Source organism: Corvus kubaryi, unplaced genomic scaffold (assembly GCF_017639235.1).
Source record: "Corvus kubaryi isolate FWS band 111438036 unplaced genomic scaffold, C.kubaryi_AGA036_p1.0 37398, whole genome shotgun sequence".
In the NCBI taxonomy this organism is placed as follows: domain Eukaryota; kingdom Metazoa; phylum Chordata; class Aves; order Passeriformes; family Corvidae; genus Corvus; species Corvus kubaryi.
In genome coordinates, this window is record NW_024581137.1 from 12,799,119 (window position 1) to 12,818,725 (window position 19,607).

The 19,607-nt window shown below is 43.1% G+C and overlaps 1 protein-coding gene across 9 annotated transcripts in view; it reads right to left on the minus strand.

Moving 5' to 3' along the window:
- BMPER (BMP binding endothelial regulator) overlaps positions 1-16,829 on the minus strand; it is a 148,611-nt gene extending 131,782 nt beyond the window's left edge. For 2 of the 9 annotated variants that reach the window (XM_042043383.1, XM_042043391.1), the window contains exons 1-2: positions 15,508-15,895; positions 14,604-14,689 (exon numbers count right to left, since the gene is read on the minus strand). In XM_042043383.1, the coding sequence (XP_041899317.1) occupies positions 14,604-14,689; positions 15,508-15,622 (201 nt within the window). In that variant the 5' untranslated portion in view covers positions 15,623-15,895. Of the gene's footprint in view, positions 1-9,774; positions 9,911-14,603; positions 14,690-15,507; positions 15,900-16,238; positions 16,338-16,747 lie in introns of those variants that run through there. The other 7 variants (XM_042043388.1, XM_042043387.1, XM_042043386.1 and 4 more) reach the window with 7 other exon arrangements.
- Positions 16,830-19,607: the final 2,778 nt, after the last annotated feature.

Consider the following 19,607-nt stretch of genomic DNA (forward strand, 5'->3'; position numbering starts at 1 on the left):
CTGACCAGTAGTAATTTTTCTCCTAATGTTGTGAATTACAACTTCTTTTGACATTTATTAAAGAGAGATTCATTGCCTGCCTTTTAAAAAAGTATCACTTCATCACATTTTGATAGGCTAGATCTACAAATATATTATCCAAACAATAGTTACCTGTCATTGCATCTTTATTGCCTTCTTTGTCTGAAGCCCGCTTACTCAGTCTTTACACTGGAGATTTCAGCAGTGGCAAATGCCCTAGTTTCGGGCTTCAGTCTGTTCTAAAAACTTTGAACAAAGCAGCCCTTGAGGCCTTGTACTTCTTAAAGACTTTAAAAAGCCCAATGGACCTCCTAACTTACTCTGCAACAAGTCATATCCCATGAAGAAACTCACTTCTGTACAACACAAAAACAGGGCTAGATTAAAGAAAAGGAAAGAAAAAGAGCAGGGTCCCCTGCTGCTCTGTCTGGCCAGAATCATGTCTTTTACTGCCCATATCCTCTAAAGAAACGATGCTCTCATGATATATTACCCTAATACATCACCAAGTGACAGTTTTCTCATGATACTGTATCCTCAAAGATGTGATGCATGCCAGAAGCAGCAACAGGAGATCTCAGCTGGGGGAGAGAAAGGGGAGGGGTTTTTTATTTTCTTTCAAATGTTTAAGCTACATGTTGGGGTTTTTTAATGTTATTTTGAGAGGAAGATCCCTGTCAATTGTAGCTTCATAATCTAGAAGACTCCTAGAAGTTTTGCAGTACAACTTTTAAACTGGAAAGCACCAAAAAAACAGTCTCTTCATTTAGTTGAAGCAAGTTTTGAAGTAGGACCAAAACGCTTGAGGAACAACAACCAAATAAAAATAGTAGCCCAAAAGAAAGAAGCAACGAGAGTCTGTTTTCTATTATGAAATTATTTAGGCAAAAGGCCTCCAGACACTGCTGTTTTAATGAACTTGCAAGAAAACTGAGCACTGACCCTGAATTTGTTTTCTTATGTGATTTTGCCTGTGCTACTCAGTGGTATTAGAAAATAAAAAAAGGTTATTCACAGCAGTCTGCAGAGAGAAGGCACAGCCCCCAACTTGTGAGTCAGTATAGAGAAGAGCTGGAAGAGACAAGGAAAAGGAGCATTTCGGGCAGGACTCCTTGGAGCTTTCAGGGTCTTTTGGTGCTGCTTTCAACTCACAAAGGCTCACTCATTTTTGCTGCAACTGCTGCTTGGCTGCTAGTAAAATCTGGTAGGGGCCATGGTAATCCTGGGTCATGGGCAACTCACGGCAAGTGTCATCCTCAAGCCGTCTTCATCCAGCTGCTGCCAGCAAAGGAAGGCTCAAGGTCCCAGGAGAATTAGTCAGAGAAGCTTATGACACCATAATGTTTAATTTGACACATCTCACTTCTGTGTGTTCCTACTTCATATCTACTCAAACTTCTTTGCTTCCATCAGAGACAAAGAAAGGTGGAATAAGCTTTCCTTTGTTGTGATTAATCACACTGCCAAATTAAGTAAGATTGTGACTTTCAAAACTTCAGCCAACGCTGTAGCTAATAGGAGGAAAAGCATATTCTGACTTGTGGACTAAGCAAAAGAGATATGGAAGTCATTGAGAAGAAATTAAAAGCTAAAGCTGTCAATGTCACTTTCACAGTCCTTGAGCTGACTTTGACCATATTTTGTGGCCTGGCCATAGCTTCTTTTGGGTGAGATATAACAGCCCTCAATCACAGCAGCAATCACTTAGCCACATAACAATACCACTGCAGTCAATGAAACCACCCATGAGAGCTCAGAGGTTTGAGTCAAGCTCTTCAGTGCAGACACATGCGCAATGCCCTATGCCCTGGGCAAACCGTGTTAATTAAACACTTATTTTTAAATGCTGCTCTGGAAAAAATTTGCTGTCCAAAATAAGAAACTCATCTTGCACAACCACTTTCTTCTTGAAAAATCCAGTGGTTAAAACATGTTTTTGCATAATAGTAGCCCTGCAGTGTCAGTTCTCACTTCTGAAAAGCAAATTCCCGTCTTTCTGTTTTGCACATGTACAAACAAACAGATTCTGGTATGTCCAAAGCTTGCAAATCTCAACTATAATAATACATTGAATAGAAGCCATACAAGCAGTTTTTTTCCTCAGCTTGTGTTCCCTTCACTCCTTCCTTTCCCACTTGCACTGTGGGAAGTAAAAAAAATACCTGTTTCTGACAAGTAAATGGAGCTGACATTAGAGCGAAGCTTGAAGGTGAATGGGGTATGCACAAGTCATTTGTCATCTTGACAAAGTGAGATTTGGTCACCAGTGGGACACTTGAAAGACATCTGAACAGTTGGCCTTGACCACCAGCATTTCTTACAGCTTATAAAGGGACCCATGGGACCAAGAACACAACCTGCTTTTGGAAGTGACTCCTGCAGTGGTACCTCTTGATAGATGTAAAGGCAGTGTGATATATCAGGTGCCATTAAGATCTTTGCTAGCAGGCTCTATTTACATAAGTATGGAGTGCAGATAGCATCTTGTTAACCCAATTAATGAGACTCAAATGTCAGAGAAACAGATTATGCCTGGCTCGAAGTCCACAGTGCTCTGAAGGCAGACAAAGATGATTTCATTGTGTGGGACAGCACTGTTATCTTTGAGCAAGAACTCAGGCAGCAATCATTCTACCTGAACAGCTAGGGGAGGCAGAAAGATGATCTGAAATCCAAAAGTTTCACACTTTTAGCACAAGAAGAGCTCTTCATGATGAAAGGCACAAGTGCCGTGTAAAATGGAGAACCTGTGGTTGAACCAAGGAAAAGTAAAAAAGTATCCACTTGAGGTCTTGGAAACTTAATTTTTTATTAACTGTACCTTCTTCTGCAATTAGACAAAGTCCTTGTTGCCACGAAACATCCTGGTCTGGGTTGGAGGAGAAACACTGTTTCATCCAGCCTGTCCACATGGGCAGCCTGTTTTACATGGGCAATTGAAACGCAGTTCTCTAACCTAGAGAAGAGAGGGAAATTTCCTGACCAAGATGAGATCACTAATCTCTTCATCAGTGACTCTCGACATACTGTTTTATACAATAAACTGCTGTTCTCCCTCAGCCTCCAGCTACTCAGCTCTGTGATATAGAAGCAGATGCTCCTGTCACCCAGGTCAGAGCAGTGAACCCTGAATGGCACAGCATGAGGTGCTTGGCCCCAAAACAGAGACGGGGGTTAAGGGAAAGGCCTTGTACTCAGCAACGGCTGTCAGCTCTTTGCTCAGCATGACGGCTCTAAGAAATTCCTCTTTGGAGCTGTCTTCTCAATGGAGGAGACAAGACAGTAAGCATGGGCTGCCTGGGCCAACAGCCCAAACTGAGCGCCACTCAGTGGGTTAACCTAAATCCTCTAATGGGAGCATTACCTTGTGGCCACAATCACAAGTTGGCTACAAACACAGAGGAGTCATATTAATTCTCCAGAAGATACTTCAAATCCTTCTAAACCTCTGGTTCCGGAGCCATGCCTAGCTTTCCTGAAGTCACATCATATCCCCATCCTCTTCCACCAGCAGTTTTTGTGCCCCCTGAACAGGCTGGAGCTGCCTACTTACCTCTCCAGATGGCTGTCTTCCAGGAAACTCCCTTTCCTGGTACATGATTTGCTTCCTTTTCCCCTTTTTTGGCTCCTTCCTTTGTATGTTTCTGTACGTGGACTGGCTTAATTATTTCAAAAAAACCCCAATGATATCAAAGATACTCCTTTTATACTAAAATGATTATACACAGTTTTAGGCAGCATATATGTACCCTTCACGTAACAACAAGTGCATTAAACCATTCAAATTTCTTACTACCATAGCCTCAAGCTCTAGATATTTTATAAATTTCATCTTCAGATTGATTTTTGGGTCAAATGATTTTTGCTTGAGGATTGAAAACCTTGCCAAGTTAAACTGAACATATACAGACATTTTCCCAGAAGCCATACAAATTGCAGACTTCTTCAGTTTCCTCTGCATTTTCATGTTAAACGAGTTCTGGTTCAGTATCAGTGCACTCTGCTGCATCTTAAATGTCCACATCAACAATTTCCTCCAGAAATGCTTCATGTCCATAGATCATGGACAGATTATGCCTCAAATATGCATCTGTTAAAAAGGTTTCTTACACTACCAGACCCTCAACATTTTAGGGTGTAGCAATTTTAATTTTCCAGCATTTTTTATCCACTGCACTTACAAACAACCCAACCACCTACCCTTGGTTTACAGGCTAAAGACTTTGCATGCTTTGCATTCTACCTGCCAAAATAACTCTATTCATTTATTTGAATCAAAAGGATTTTCCAGATTGAATCACCAGTCTAGCTGTCCCCAGGACTGTTGGGGTAGAAGGGTAAAGTGCTACATATAAAAATTATCATCTGTGCAGTGTCATATACAGAAAAAAGAATGTTCTCTGTCACAAGCAAATGATCAACAGCCTCCCTGTAGCAGGAAAGCCTTCTGCTCTTATCAGTATTTTAGGTCTTACAGGCAATCCTTCAGCTAATAGCCTTATCTCAAAGCCAGCCAGCCACCCTGCCTGGCTCCTTCCTGCCCCAATGGTTTCTAGGTGACACAACCTCGAGATGTTTCACTAACTGGCACAATCAGATCATAATCACTATGCAGCCCTAGAGCAGTCATTAATCAGCTCTTCTCCATCTCTCCCAAACCATGCCTCAACTGGTCATCTAGACATAAAAAAGAACAAGGAGACCATCTCAGGACAACCAAGGTTTGTTACTCTTCATCCACTAATAAATCCTAAGACAAAACAGAAAAACAAATGCAAATGTATGACTCTAGCTGGCCATCAGAATACATTCTGAGGATTCCAAGCCTTGGGGAAACTCCCATTTCCTATTGAAGCCACTTAATATAACTGAATATAAACATGTCAGGAGCAGTTAAAAAACAAACAACAAACAAACAAACAAACACCCCCCCAAAAAAAAACAAACAAACAAATAAAAAATACTAAAAAAACCACCCCACACCCAAACAAGAAAACACAATCCAAAATACATAGACTTCTAGCCTATGAGCTGTCAGAAATCTGATTTTCCTGGCCAGGGCTGTACAACACATTTGCTTGCATCACCCTGGTTATGGAGAAGTGCAAGGTGCTGCTGCCATGCCTCAAGCAAGATCTTTAGCCATGAAAGAGGAGATGAGCCACACCATGGCTGTCTGAGGAAAGGGGACAGCTGATCCTGCAGTCAGCAGAGGAGCCTGGGGTTACACTTAGCACACTTGAGCTGCCCAGGGCTGAGCTATATCTGGTTTTCAGTGTGAAGTAGAAATGGCAGTCTTCGACTTCTCAAGTCTTACAGGAAGTTTCAATACTGCATGCTGAGGCTTACACATACTTTAGGCTGCATTGCTACCAGGTGACTCACTGTAGATGCATGGTGTGAACTAGATCGACTCTGGAGCAAAATGCAGTGCAACCAGGTCAGCAGAGATCTGAGGCAGAGTTAAAGAGGGCCTCATTCAACCTCTAATACTGAAGCTTCATGCAAAGGTTTACTTAAAACAGGGACTCAAAAAAACTGGGACTGCAATTTGTCAGGAAAAACATCAGGTCTTTGGCACCATTTTTTCTACATGGCATTTAATCACGTCCCCATCCTTAGTGCTCACAAGAACAAATCTATCCCAACTCTAATGCTGTTTCACACTACTGCCTTTTCCCATAGCACTTCACAGCACACCTGTACAATGCTTCCATCTCTGAAAAATCTGGGATACAATACAGAAAATGAAAACTATAGCCAAGAGGTTGATGTGTAGAACAGACGACAAAACAAGTAAAAAGGATGAAAATCATAGACAATGCATGAATATCCATTGTTTTCTCAGTGAGGTGGTGGTACACAGTCCTACTTTATCACCCGATTATGGACAACTATCTAGAGCAAGTGGATTCTAGACAGAGGGAAAATGTAAAAAACAAAAAAAACCAGGAAAAGTCTAATGAATAAATGGGAGAGACAGACAAAAAGTATATGAAATTCAGGTGTCAGCAGACAAGGTCAGCTTCTGGGGATGATAAGGGATGAGATTGATGCTGTACTTGGACCCAGAGCTCAGCACTTGATTCACTTGGATGCAAAACGCTGCCCAGAGCTCGATCAGCCAAACAATCGGACTAGGAATTTTTTAGCTGCAGCTTAATGCATAAGATGAAGAGGCCAAGAGGCCTCAGAGGAAGCAATCACAGCAGTTATTAGGTACACTGTGAGCAAGTACCATTATGATAGTCATTTTAATAGTAGTAATACAGGTAAAAGCTTTTATGTAGTAACTGGGTTTTTTTCTTCACAATGGCCTTTTATTTGACCATAAGCTCAATATAAAAAGGTTGCATTTTCATTTGATTTTTTGGTTGTTTTTTAATATTTTTCTTCCCTCAAAATTTTCTATTAAAACGTGATGGGGAAATAAAACCAGATATTTGGTGGGGAAAAAAAATTCTATTTTTATACAGCGGCACAAACCAGAACAGCAGAAGTACTGACACTGTGAGCCATTCACTTACAGAACCATAATTTTTAAAAAGACCATTAACAACTCAATGGAAGAAACTTGAAAGCTAATAAAAACTATATACAGGTAACCGTATGCTTTTAAAATGCCATTTTGATACTGGACCAGCTCTTTAATAATGTTTTTCTTATTGGCAATAAAAAAGTGTCCTAACTTAGACTGATCCATTTTGCACTTATTGTAGACGCATTCCAAAGACATTTGCAAGTTATATTACATTTTTCCATTTATTTTACGGCACTTTTGTGCCCTTCATACTTTTCCATGTATTATTTATACATATTCTTTTGTATTTGAGTTATCTGATCCTTTAATTACACAAAAGAGAATCTCTTTTTCATACTTGATGGATTGGATCTTCATCATCGTTACAGTGACATATCACCAGCTCTCTTCCAGGAGGGTTTTGCCAAGACCTATAATCAGTTCAGCACTGTGTGCATATGTATATTTGCTCAGTGCAGCTGACTATGTTAGAAATGTGCAAGTAGTGAACTCTTCACTATCCCATGTGGTCTGAGAACAACACGAAATAGCTTCTTCCAGCCTGCAGATTTCCAGAAAGGCTTCATCGTAAGCTGTTACACATGACTGTGTACCACATCCCCAAACTAATTGTCACGACAAAGCAGAGTGATCTGAAGGCCAACATACCTGTGCAGGGATGTGCCACAGTTGGAGGCAGCCCTTGGATATGAAGTGCAGAAAGTGGACATCAAAAGGTGCACGGATGGTACAGACACAACAAAGAGCTATACAATCCATGCTCATTCCCCAGAGGAGGAAATCACATGAGATGTCGCATGTGGTACTAGTTGACCAGGGTGGGCACACCTGTATATGGGACTAAACTGACTCAAACATTCCTCAAAACTGCTGATGGAAACCTTGAGGAGCAAGCCAGAGCAACCATCCCCTACCACAGAGAGTTTGTGTTTCAGTCTCAGGCAGGTCAAAGTCTTGTCTTACAGGTGTTTTGCATGAATTAAGAGCAAGTACAGCTGAACCTACCAGAATCATCATTCAGAAGAGCCTACCAAAGCAATCACACACCACCTCTGGGTCTTGATCCAAGTCACTTCTCTCTTGCAAGACCTCCTTCATATATACATATTCATAGATACATTTCTTTAGTTTATATGACAAAGCACATATGAGACACCCTGCTGCACCAGACATGGCGTTATGTCTGGGTTTTGTTCTCAGGGTTTGTTTTTTGGGGTGGGGGGTGTTGGGTTTTTTCATTTAAGAGATGGCATATACATCTGTAATTGGGAAAAAAAATAATAAAACTTTCATCATGTTGGAGCATGTTTGCATTTCAGGAGCCTTTCATGCACCGATCAAAAAAACATTTTCTTTTGGAGTAATATGGGGGTGAAAACTATCAGTACACTACTGAATCATAGGCTTTTTTGTCTCTCTGTTTATTATTTCTGTGGGTAAAGAGAAAGCTGATTGTATTATACAGTAATAAAGACCAAGAATATTTAAATTGAAAGAAGATGCAGTCTTGGTAGACTCTGTAGCCGATGTATGCAAACTACTGAAATTGAATTAAATAAAATAGGTATGAAAGAATTGTTTGATGATTTTTTTGTTGTTTTTTAATATGCACTACTCCACTAAAAGTCATCTGGGCCACATTATACCTTGATGCAACAACAATTGAATCCTCATGTACTAAAACACTGCCATCTTCACTGAACATGTGTCAAACACTTGCTCTCAGGCTAGCTACGTGCTTTTAACTTGTGCACTGTGCCACAGAAATCAGCTATGCTAGAGGTAAAGAACCCCAGCACATCAAGTAGCTGTTTTGCTTTAGTCTGCAATGAGGACATGTTTTTTTAGGATTGGGCTTCTTTTTGATTGGGGGTGTGTGTGTGCAGGGGGAACAAACGTAATATTCCTTCTGTTTTTTGGTTTGCTTGCACTTGGTTTCACCAATTTATTAGTTCAAGCTAGGCAGAACACTATGTCTTATAATGACAAATTTAACATAATTTTTTATGAGCAAAGGTCAAATTCTACACTGATCATTTGGATTTAAAAGCGGAAATTTAAACTACAGAATTATGTTTCATGCTGAATAAAACTTACGGCAGTCAAAGCTCTGATTTTTAGTTTCCTGAGCTCCTGTCTCCAAACTTTTCTCAGATTTCCAACACTTAGTTATCCTTTCTGGCTCACATTTATTTCCTTCTGTACTGGATTTAGGTGATAAAGGGTTGAGACATATGATTACCACTCCTCAGGTGCAATTGACAAGTTTGAGGCACAAGCATGAGGGAAGGGGGGAGGAAAAAAGGTGGGGAAAATGGCTCTGGTTTAGATGTGGTTTGTCAAGATCACTACTGGCTTTTATCAGCTGTTTCTTGACACAACTCACTTTGTTGTAAACTATGGTGGGGGAAAAAAGATAATAAAAGACCTTTTCTCCCCACAAAAACCATACAAAAACTAAAATCATTCATTCTCTTCAAAAACATTCAGAAAGCCCTTGCAATGTCAAGGCCATCGTTAGCTGAGGTGCACTTATCTATTTCCTTGCACTTCCTCACTTCTACCCTGTTCCTTTCAGCTGGCATTTTTGGTACGTTCCTTTTGAAACTACATACAGCACTGGCCAATGGATACATTATTCTTGGATCTCTGCTTGCTTCTGGCGAGGTGTTCAGGGTCCATGGAGATGATGACAAATGAGCATGAAATGACATGGCTCTCCACACCACCACTGGCACCACCACCTGTCATCATTGTCACTGCTGAGCTCATCTCACCTTCAAAAAACTCAGCACTCAGAACTTTAACTCAGGCTAAGTTAATTCTGTGGTCTTTTTACATTCTCGCCCTATAACTATGCACAGGTTCTCATTTCACCTATTTCCGATGGACTGCAGCATTTTTATGTCTTTTCCACATGTATGTTGAAGCATGAATTTTCTTGAAAGCAAATGCCATAATATCAGTTGTGAGCCTACTTCTATTTTGAGTGTTAGATACCTTCCAGCCAAAAAGCTGTACCAACAAAAACTCTGCTGCATTTGATCATTTACTGTACTTATACCAGAGCTGAACTTAAATATTCCATGCCTGTTTTAAATGCTGACACTCATATAAAAGAAATCTAATCAAAAATTCCCTCAAAAGTCTGTTAATAGCATTTTCCCCCTAACATTTCAAAATCCTCACTATACAGAAAGTCCCAAACTTACCAATATGTGCTTATGAAGTCTTGTTTGATGCTACTGACAGAAATTTCCTTATGCCTCCACTACCTTCAGCCCAAAACTTTCACATATAAAAGAGAAAGATCTGAAATTGTCATACACAGTATGTTTGGGCTCCTCAAACTGCACAAGATGTGCAAAGTGCTCCTATGAATTAGAAAAAAAAAATCATTTTTCCACAGATGTGGGAAGATAATTTTAGAAGATAATTTTTGTATTAGGTAATGTAGCTATAATTGCTTGCAGTCTTAAAGCATTTAATAATTGGAATAAATTTCTCAAATTGAATCAATACAACTCCATTATGAATACCATCAAGATTATGTATTTTTACCTATAATCATCATTACCAATTCAGACTAGTTTTTTAAAACACAAGTACTTTTCAGTCAGCTTCATAATCCACAGTTTCACTACTTTGATTTTCAGAAGCCAACAAGACTTAAGACATTTTTACCATTGACCATTAAGCATGGCATAATGTTACAATCATATGGTTTCTAACTTTTTTTTTGTACTATCAGGGGCCACACCATTATCTGAAATAATAGGTTCCCTTTTTTTGACAACAATTTTTCTTCATAGGGTTGGTTAACTTACTGCCCATCACAGTCCTCATTTCCTTTCAGTGCTTACCTTCATCTGATACAGAACTTGCTGCAGCTCAGAGCATTTCCCATCCTTTCATCAGAAAAGTCTTTAGCTATAAACACAGTTGCAATGGGATGCTCAGCCATGGCACGATCAGAATAACAATTTTCCAGTGCAACTTCTGTTTTACCCATCAGCTCTAAGTACTTTCTCCAGTGTCTGTGTTTAACAGCACGTAAGGTGAATGCATCTGAAAGCAGGTGCTTTCAGTTGCCTTCAGCCTTCTTAGCCCTTTTCCAGTATCTCAAATCCTATGGAAAGCAAGGTAGGATGTTAGCTTTCCAGAGACAGTGCATCTCCTCAGAGATGCAGAGCCACAAGACATTCAGAGTGGAAGTGGGCAGAACACTGTAGAGCACTCTGGCTCTAACAGCATTTTGCAGATAGCAACAGCAAGTCATAAAGCATACTTCCCTGAGGATGCAACACTTCCCCAAAGCTCTGGATCATGAAGACAGCTTTAATTTGCCTTTTGCCCATCCACACCTCAGAAGAAGCTCAGCAGAGCAGACATACCAAAAACTTGATATCTGTGCAGCCTGCCTGTTGTCAGAGAGACACAAAAGAAAATGAGTATGTTCAATTGTGACTGTATCACCCACATCCACTTATAGAGTGGAAGTGCGTGAAGTGAAAAGAGATGTTTTTGTAGTCAAACCATTAGACCAGGAGTTAGGAGACCTGAGCTTTCATCACAGTCCTACAAAAAATTCCTTGTGGATAAACCACATTCTCTTCTTTGACTTTGATGTTTTTCTCTAAAAGGACAAAAACAAAATGGCCATTTGTTGCAGTCAGCTGTAATTAATGGCAAGTTCTTTGGAGATCAAATACACTCATGTTTATGCCATTGCTAAAGTGTGGTAATTGCAAAAGCTCACATTGAAACTATTGTCTTAGAGATATTAAAAATGACCATTTCTTATGGCATTATTAAGACCATTAAGAGAGACATATAAATTATGTATTTGGGAGTTTATGTTCACACACACCTACACGCCCTTAGTCTTACCCATTTCCTTTTATTAATATAAGGCAAGCATCAGAGCTGTTCCATGCACAAACACATTTCACTTCGACAAGTAGGGACATCCAAGGCAGAGCTATCCCAGTGTGGGTGCAGTGCCTTTTTATTAGAAAGCATTACCAATAGTTCAGAAGTGAATGGCTTACTATGCACCATATATGAAACCTCCAGCACATGACCCTCTGTGCGAACTCCTGTATCACCACAACTTCTCTTTCCACACGTTGGAGCTAGTGCTCAAGCATGAGCAAATCTGGTTCGGTAGCTAAAGTTGGCTATCTCTAGGAGATCCCCACCAATGTCCCTCTTGTATTCAAGGTTCAAGGGTTTGTGCTCCCAAAAACTCTAAAACAAGAGCTAGAAGCTTCCACCAAAGCACTGTCCACACACAGGAGTCTGTGCTCCATCTGCATTGTTTCTGCTCACATTCCTACCATGAAGATCAGTCTACCCTGTCTCTGCTAACCAATGAGAAAAGACAACTTTTAGTTTTGGTCTTCCTACCAAGAGCTTCCAGTGGTGTAAAAGGAATTGATTTTGTAATTGCCCTTTGAAGTCTTCATTTCATTATTGCAATTTACTCATAATCCATGAGCTTCCAACGTTTACCACATTTGCTCCTACAGTACTACCTGTAGCTTTACCCTCCAAAATGATTCAGCCTGTTAAGAGAAAGCCAGAGACCATTTTGCTTATGCTGCCTCTCTCTTTCCCCCCTTGCTAGGATGCATCTGCATGCTCCACAGGACAGTCTGCAAAGTTCTGTCAAACACTTGATGATTCAGTTCTGTGTCCTCTCATTTGTGAGATGGGCAAAGTCCTGGAAGGGAGCTAATGGAATCATAGAATGGTTTGGATTAGAAGGACTCGGAAGATCACCTAGTTTCAAACACCCCACCATGGACAGGGATGCAACTCACTAGACCAGGTTGTTCAGGACCCCATCAAACCTGGCCTTAGACACTGTCAGGGGTGAGGCATCCAGAGTTATTTAGATATTCCTCTTCATCCCAGAGCTTCATATTTCCACAACTTGTGTTGTTATTTATGGCAGCCTGTGTTCATGGAAATGCATCACCACTAAGGAAGACATGCCATAATCCAATCTGCAATTTCAGCTACTCACTTGACTGGTGTTTTTAATACAGGTGCCCTCTGTTGAATTTTCTGTCCTCTCTTAAACAGCAGTTGCTTCCTTTCTATAACAGCTGACCAAGCTCTCTTTTTAATTGCTCACTTCTTACAGTATGAACATCAACCAGCAGGTTTGCCCTTGAAGAGAATGATCACACTTCCAGAGAAAGTTCCTCACTGAATTGTTACTAAACAATCAATATTTCTAGTTGAATGTAAGGCAATCTGATTTTCTCTCCCCTCCTAGTCACAAATCACCCCATTGTTTCTTTTGTTTCTGCTCTCCCCAGACCTCTTAAAATTGATCTTTTCCCTTGTGGCAGATCTAAACAAAGATTTCAGCAACAGGCTGTCCAATAAGTCAAATGCTTTGGGTGTTGCATAGTGTTAAAGCCAGTATCTCAAAAGTGGTTTCCTTCTCATCTACCAAGCCTCCCAGCTTCCAACTCAAGAAACAGAGATTGCATTTATCCTTTAGCAGAAATAAAAGAGTGTAGCCAGGGCAGGTAACTGCAGTAACTCACTAGGCATCTGTGAGCTTAATAAAATGTAGTGTTCTCCTGGCACAGAAAGGAGCCAAATGCCCTCAGTTGCCATTTCACTAAAGTAAGCCCTGCAAACCACAGGGATTTAGAGTTCTTACATCCAAAGCTTTTTGCAGTTCTTCATGCTTGCACACTAAAAGGGTGCTCATTGATTTAATAAAGCAAGGTCTAGGGAGATCTATAAATACAAGTGTTTTACCCTCATGCATTATTGCCCTGATGCCCAAGACTGAACTTCTGCTCCTTCACAGATAAATTGCTTCCTCGCTGGTTAACACTAGCTTCCATTAACTAAAGTGGTGGCAGACATATTTGGGAAGGTGATCCATGATAAAACACAGCTTCATCTCTTTTTTTGTTTTCCTTCATCCCATGCTCCTCTTTTTCCCATCCAATCCTACTCAGAAGAAATCAATAATGTATTCTTTATCAATTTTACCTAAAAAGTTATCAATGAGTCTCACTTAAAACCTACTGAACTCAGTGCAGCGACAGGTATCAACCTCGAGGGGCTCAGGATGATCTTGGTCCTACAGTTGCCAAAATTGCCTTCTAAAAGGTAGTCTGAAAAAATTTTTTACATCTTTTATAGACTTACAATAATAATAGCAATAATAATAGGGGGAGAGGGTGTGTTGATATTTCAATCCTAAAGCAGAACACATTCTGTACATTCAGCTACTCTGTAAATTCCAAAATGTAAAACATAGAGCTTTCTAGCCTATATTTTTCTTTGCATTCAACAGCAAATTAAGGTTTATGGCTTTCTTTTAATAATATCATAGGAAGTTTTATTTAGAATGACTGTTTTACAATAACTCCTAAGCCTTGGCTTGTCCAACTGAACTGCTCCCAAAAATGCTTAACTCCGAAGCAGAACAACAAGGAAGCAGAATGTTTCTCCCCAAAATGTGTATCAGCTAGCAACACCGTTAACCACTGAACTCCCAGCACAGCAGGCAAAGCACTCTGATGAAAGCATCCCTTGTGCTTTCACTGTCACGTTATTACAGCACACACGGTCTCGTTGCTGCCTTCACCTTGCACCCTTGTGGAGTTCCTCACTCATTGGGATTGTGACAGGGAGCACATGGGAGCTCAAAGCAGCAGCGTTTCCAAACCTTACCTTTCCTTCCCTTGGCTGAGCTACAACCAAAGACTTCTGGGTGCACCCCCAACTCTGTGAAAGCAGTTCTCCCCCCAAATTTACATGGTAAACATGGTTTTACAGTGCCTGAAATAGTCATGTACAACTTTGTGCCCAGGCTTTAAAGTCAAAGAAATGATTGCCAGATCATGTATTGGGTTACTTTCCATTAGCTCAGCTCTGAGATAACCTTGTGTTACATAAAGGCAACAGAGTCACCCAAGATTTGATTATGTGAAACATTCCCCGCTCTGTGCAGTCACATTTAGCACACGTCTGAGTGTTCTTACTAGCTGAAATACACACTTACCAGGCAAATACACATTATACAAGGGTTGTCTGTGATAAAAGGTATCTGCAGAATTTCCCCTTCATTTTCACATTTTGCAACCGATCCTGAAATAGAAATCAAAATTTTAAAATACTAGCATATTTCATTTCACCCTGACAGCTTTGGAAACTGTCCTCGCCACACTCACGTTTAACCCTTGCTCCATTCCTAGCTCTCGATTTTGAATCCTGCCTTAATTTGCCCAGTTTAATCAGGCAAGGATGTTCAGTGCTTCTGCAAGATTCTAAAGAGAACAAGAAAATGAGTGGCCTTTTATTGCTGCACAAACCTAGACTTTCTTTGTGCCCCAGTTATAGCAAAGAAGGACGCTTTTTCTTCTCTCAGATGACGTGTGGAGAATAACGAGTACTCCATGCAAAGCAGGATACGTCTATAACGATAGATCCAGAGCTCACTGGAATCAGCAGAAAGCTGTCCATTGCCCTCTGAGGACTTGGACCAGAAGCACAGCACAAGACCTAAACCAAGCATCCTTTCAATGCACGGCAACCACTTGGTAAATGAGTCAAAATTAGCAGGCTGACTGTCAAACGGAATCAAATTAGGAAACCCTTTACGGCCCTAGTGCTGATTAGCCGGTATTCTGTCATGTTGGAAACACTCCTCAAAGTCTAATGGCTCCTCGCTTGCGCTAGAATTTGATTCAGCGTTTCCCTCCACGCCCCAGATTTCAGGAAAATAAAACCCTCGAGGGGAAACAGGCAGAATGGGGAGGGGGGAGAGAAGGAACAAGAAAACCTTTTCTGGGGGGAGAGAGGCACGGTTCCTGTGCTCACCCGCCCCAATCCACGCGGTTACACCTCGGGCCGCCCTTCCCGCGCAATGCCACCCGGCGCAGGTGGGCCCCGCGCCCCCGCCGTACCTGTGAGCAGGGAGGAGGCCGGCGCCCCGGGCAGGCACAGGACGCCCAGCAGGACGGCGGCGGAGGCCGGGGAGAGGCGCGGGGCCGTCGGCCAGCCCCTACCGAGCCGCGGCATCGTCCCGGGGGTGCCGCTGCCCACCCGCCGGCTGCGGGGCAGCGTCCGGGACGCGCCGTCGGGTGGCGGAGCCCGCCCACCCCCGGCACGCCCGCCCCAGCACCGACCCCCGGCGCCGGGCAGCGGCGGGGGGGTGGGGAGCAGGACGGGAGACCGCGGCCCGCCGGGGAGTCCCACCCCACGGCGGCACCGGGGGAGGGGACTGTGGGTGCGGGGAAAGCAGCTGTCAGCGCCTGCCCCTCGGCCCCGCACCCCCTCTTTCCATCACCCCCCTCCCCTGCCCGCATCCCTTCTTATACCTTCCTCTCCCCATAGTCCCTCCTCCGGCACCCCCCGGCCCCCATGCCTCCCTCCCCCCCGGCGCACACACGCACAGACAGGCTGCCAGCCCCAGACCCCGTTTCCCTGCCGGGAGATGCCCGGCCACTCCCTCCCTGGCCCCTCCGAGCACCGCCCGGCCCGGCAGCGGCGTCGGGGGGCTGCGCCCGCGGCCGCTCGGCGGGAGGGGCGGGGGAAAGGGAGAGGATCGAGAAGAGGAGGAAAGAAGAAGAGGAGGAAAAGGTAAAAGAGGAGTAGCAGGGGAGGAAACGTGGATCCTCGGACAGGGCCGGGGTACCTGGGTAGAGCGCGGCGGCGCCGGCTCCCTCCGGCGGGCTCGTCCCCGGCTTGTGTCAGTGCCCTGCGTGCTGCCGGCAGGTTTTGCCAGCCGCCAGAGAGCGGGGCGAGGGAAGGAGGGAAAGAAGGAAGGAAGGAAGGGAGGGAGCGAGGTGTCGGAGGCTGTCCTCCGGGAGCTCCGCGGCGGGGCTCCGCTCCCCGGCTGCCCTCCCGGCCGGGGCCGCCGAGCTCCCCTCGTCTCCCTATCCCGCCGCAGCCGCAGCCGGCCGCTCCCCGGGGCCGCTGCCCCCCTAAGGGGCTCCCTCCAGCCCTCCCCGCCCGGTCCGGGGCTGCCTCTCCCCCTCGGGGCGCCCGGGGCTCGGCACGGCTTGGGCTCGGCCGAGGGGCTGGGGAGCAGCCGGGGGCCAGCTCCCGGGGCCGCGCTGTCCCTCCCCGAGCCCGGCCCGCCGAGAGGGTCCCTCGGCCCGTCTCTTCCCGGTGTAGCCTTTGCAGCTCCTCCTTAACACTTGCCATTTGCGGGTCCACGCTTTGCTATCCCAGGTGTAAACACGGGCAATGTTCACCGACTCCCAGCTTTTGCGCTCACGAGTAGGCGCGGGGTCTGAACGGGATGACACTTGTGGCGTGAGGCAGGAGGCTCTTCTGTGACAGATCTTCCCGAGCCTGTCTTACAAATCGATTTCTTTCAAACTGTGATGTTTCATTTGGGGAAATGAACACTCTCTGAAATAAACTGATCTGACAACAAGCTGAAAAATGCTTTCACATTTCTAATTTCTAAAGCATTTCACGTTCTTAATTTATTTCTTTGGGGGCTGCACGTGAGCTGCGGTTTCCAAAATGCTTACAAGTAATAGCAAATCAGGTGCATGGCAGGCTACTGTATACAGCACTGCTTTAAATACAATTTACTGCCCAGTAAGATGCAAGACAATTAGATTTGCAAGTTCATTTTGAGAGTAAAACCCAAAAGCCAAGATCTCTGAAAGTCTACACCTTTGTTCTAAAAACCAAGATACGTACACTTCACTTCCAACAGAACTTTTCACGTACCTTTAGGTAGAAAGCAAAAGTCCTAAAACAGCTGAAATTGCACCTATGGGAGGGACTACAGAAAACTGATACCAATCACCTTCTGGACATCAGTAGCAAAATCCCTCTCCCTGAGAAAGGGAAACCTGCTTTTTTCTTCCAGCCTCAATCTGTATAGGTTGAAGTTGCGTTGGAACATAGAATGGGTGAGATGCCATTAAAAGGATTTTATATTCCCTAAAAATACAAGTGAGATCCGAAACTTTCTCCATGCTGTGTAGAATGCGTTATAAGCTCAGTATATAAATATAATGCATGTATCCCGGGTTTGTTTTGGTTTTTTTCTGGGAAATGTCATTTTCACATTTCCATGCATTTTAAACAAAGATAAGCCTGTAGAGGTACATATTATTATTCACTACTCCAGAATAGATTCTCACACATCCAAATGCTTTTTCATACTTCTCTATCTGTAATCAGGGGTTACACTTCCCTTTTCTAATTACAGTGCAGCCACAACCCTTCTAAAGCAACAGCCATAGGAAAAATAAATCTACCCTAATAATTTCTTAAGTGACAACTACCACAGGAGAGCACTTATATTATCGACTGCATCAAATCTTCTCTTTATGCTGGTCTAAAATTCATTAAATATTAACATCACCCAGTGTGAGAAACATACAAATCACAATGAGGGCATCAAATAACAATCCAGGCATCCAAGTAACAGCAGGGAACTTGCTAAAATAGTCTGGAAAATGCAAAGAGGAAAGTTCTTTATAAAATGAAGACAAGAGGCGACAACAGCTGAGCATCACACTCAATTCCTGCCATAATTCACTCACTTAAGACAAATACTTCATGAAATCATACCTAAGGCAGGGCAGTCGCAAAGCAATATGTACAGATTCGTTACTTGGTTTTCCTTTTCCCATGGAAAGAAACTATTGTGATCATCACTAAAGCACCTTCAACACACTGATTAGGCCTGAAACTTACCTCTGAACATGTGCAGCATGAAAAACTTGTCCATGGGGTGAGCTCACTCCGTCTGTGCATCTTCTGTAGCAGCAGCAGTGCTGAGGCAAGGAATTTGCCCGTCTTCCTTGCTTGAAGCACCTCCTGAAAGGTCTCCCTGTACCATGCCTACTCCACACTTCACTGTCTATTGCTGTCCAGTGGAAGAGCCTCCTGAGGACTGGTGCTTCCTCTGAGTCTTTCCTGGTTCCCTATCTCCTCTGTCATCAGGGAAGAGGGGAGATGAGAGAAACGCTCATCCTTAGCAGGAGCCTTTGTTACTTCCTTGATATTGATAATGATGACATATCATAGGGGAAGATCACTCTCTCATTTAAATCTCTCATGAAGTAAAACCCAGCCTGGGAGGGAAATATACCATCTTAATCCTCCCCCACCTTAGCTTTACCCACTCAGTGCTACAGGTCTGTCTTGGCTTTTTATCTCTCCCTTACTCACTCTCCCAAGCCTGCTTTATCAGGGATCAGCATCCTTTTTGGTTGTAACGTTGTGTTAAATTTCAAGGTGGGACACTTACTGTTTTTTCCTTTTGCATCCCTGTTTGAAGAGGCACTTATTTTTCCAAGCAACATTCAAAGCTGTGGTCATTTTAGCAAAATCAGAGGGTCACACTGAAAACAGTGTCCTGCTATCAGATACGTACAGAGATTTTGTGGTATGCCAGCAGCTAAAACAGAAGTCATGTCATCAAACCACTTACCTCTTTCGTATAAGCATTACACGGTATCAGTTGTTATTGAAAGGATACATTCATTAGTTCTGTTCAGTGGTCGGCCTGGGCTCATCCAGTTGATGGAGCAGTAGCTGTTCACAATTACCACTTTGTATGGAGCTCAGCTGCTTCTCCAGGGATGCTTTCCCAGTGGTCAGCCATAAGAGAATGTCATACATTACCTGGTCACCCAGCACCCACCTAAAAAAGAAAAACAAAGCTCTATGGTTAACAACAGCAACAGTGAAGAAGACAGGGATCACATTCACATCTCTCTTCATGATTATCTTTTACTGGCAAGTCAAAATCACTAGGAGAGCCATTCTTCATGGGCTAGGGAATTCTTCCAGAAGTGGTAGAAGGCAATGAGTCATTAGAATTCGCATACCTTTTCCTTTTTTTTTTCTTTTTTTTGGGAAGTTGCTTTTCTAAGTCTTGGGCATAGATTGTCATAGGGTTTCCCTACCATGCAAGAAAGAGTGCAATGAACATGCGACATGTACATCAGCACTGCGAGTGTCCCTGCTTTTATTACTTTTATGTTGTTATGCATTATTTTAACACAGTTTATTTGTGTTTATGAGACTC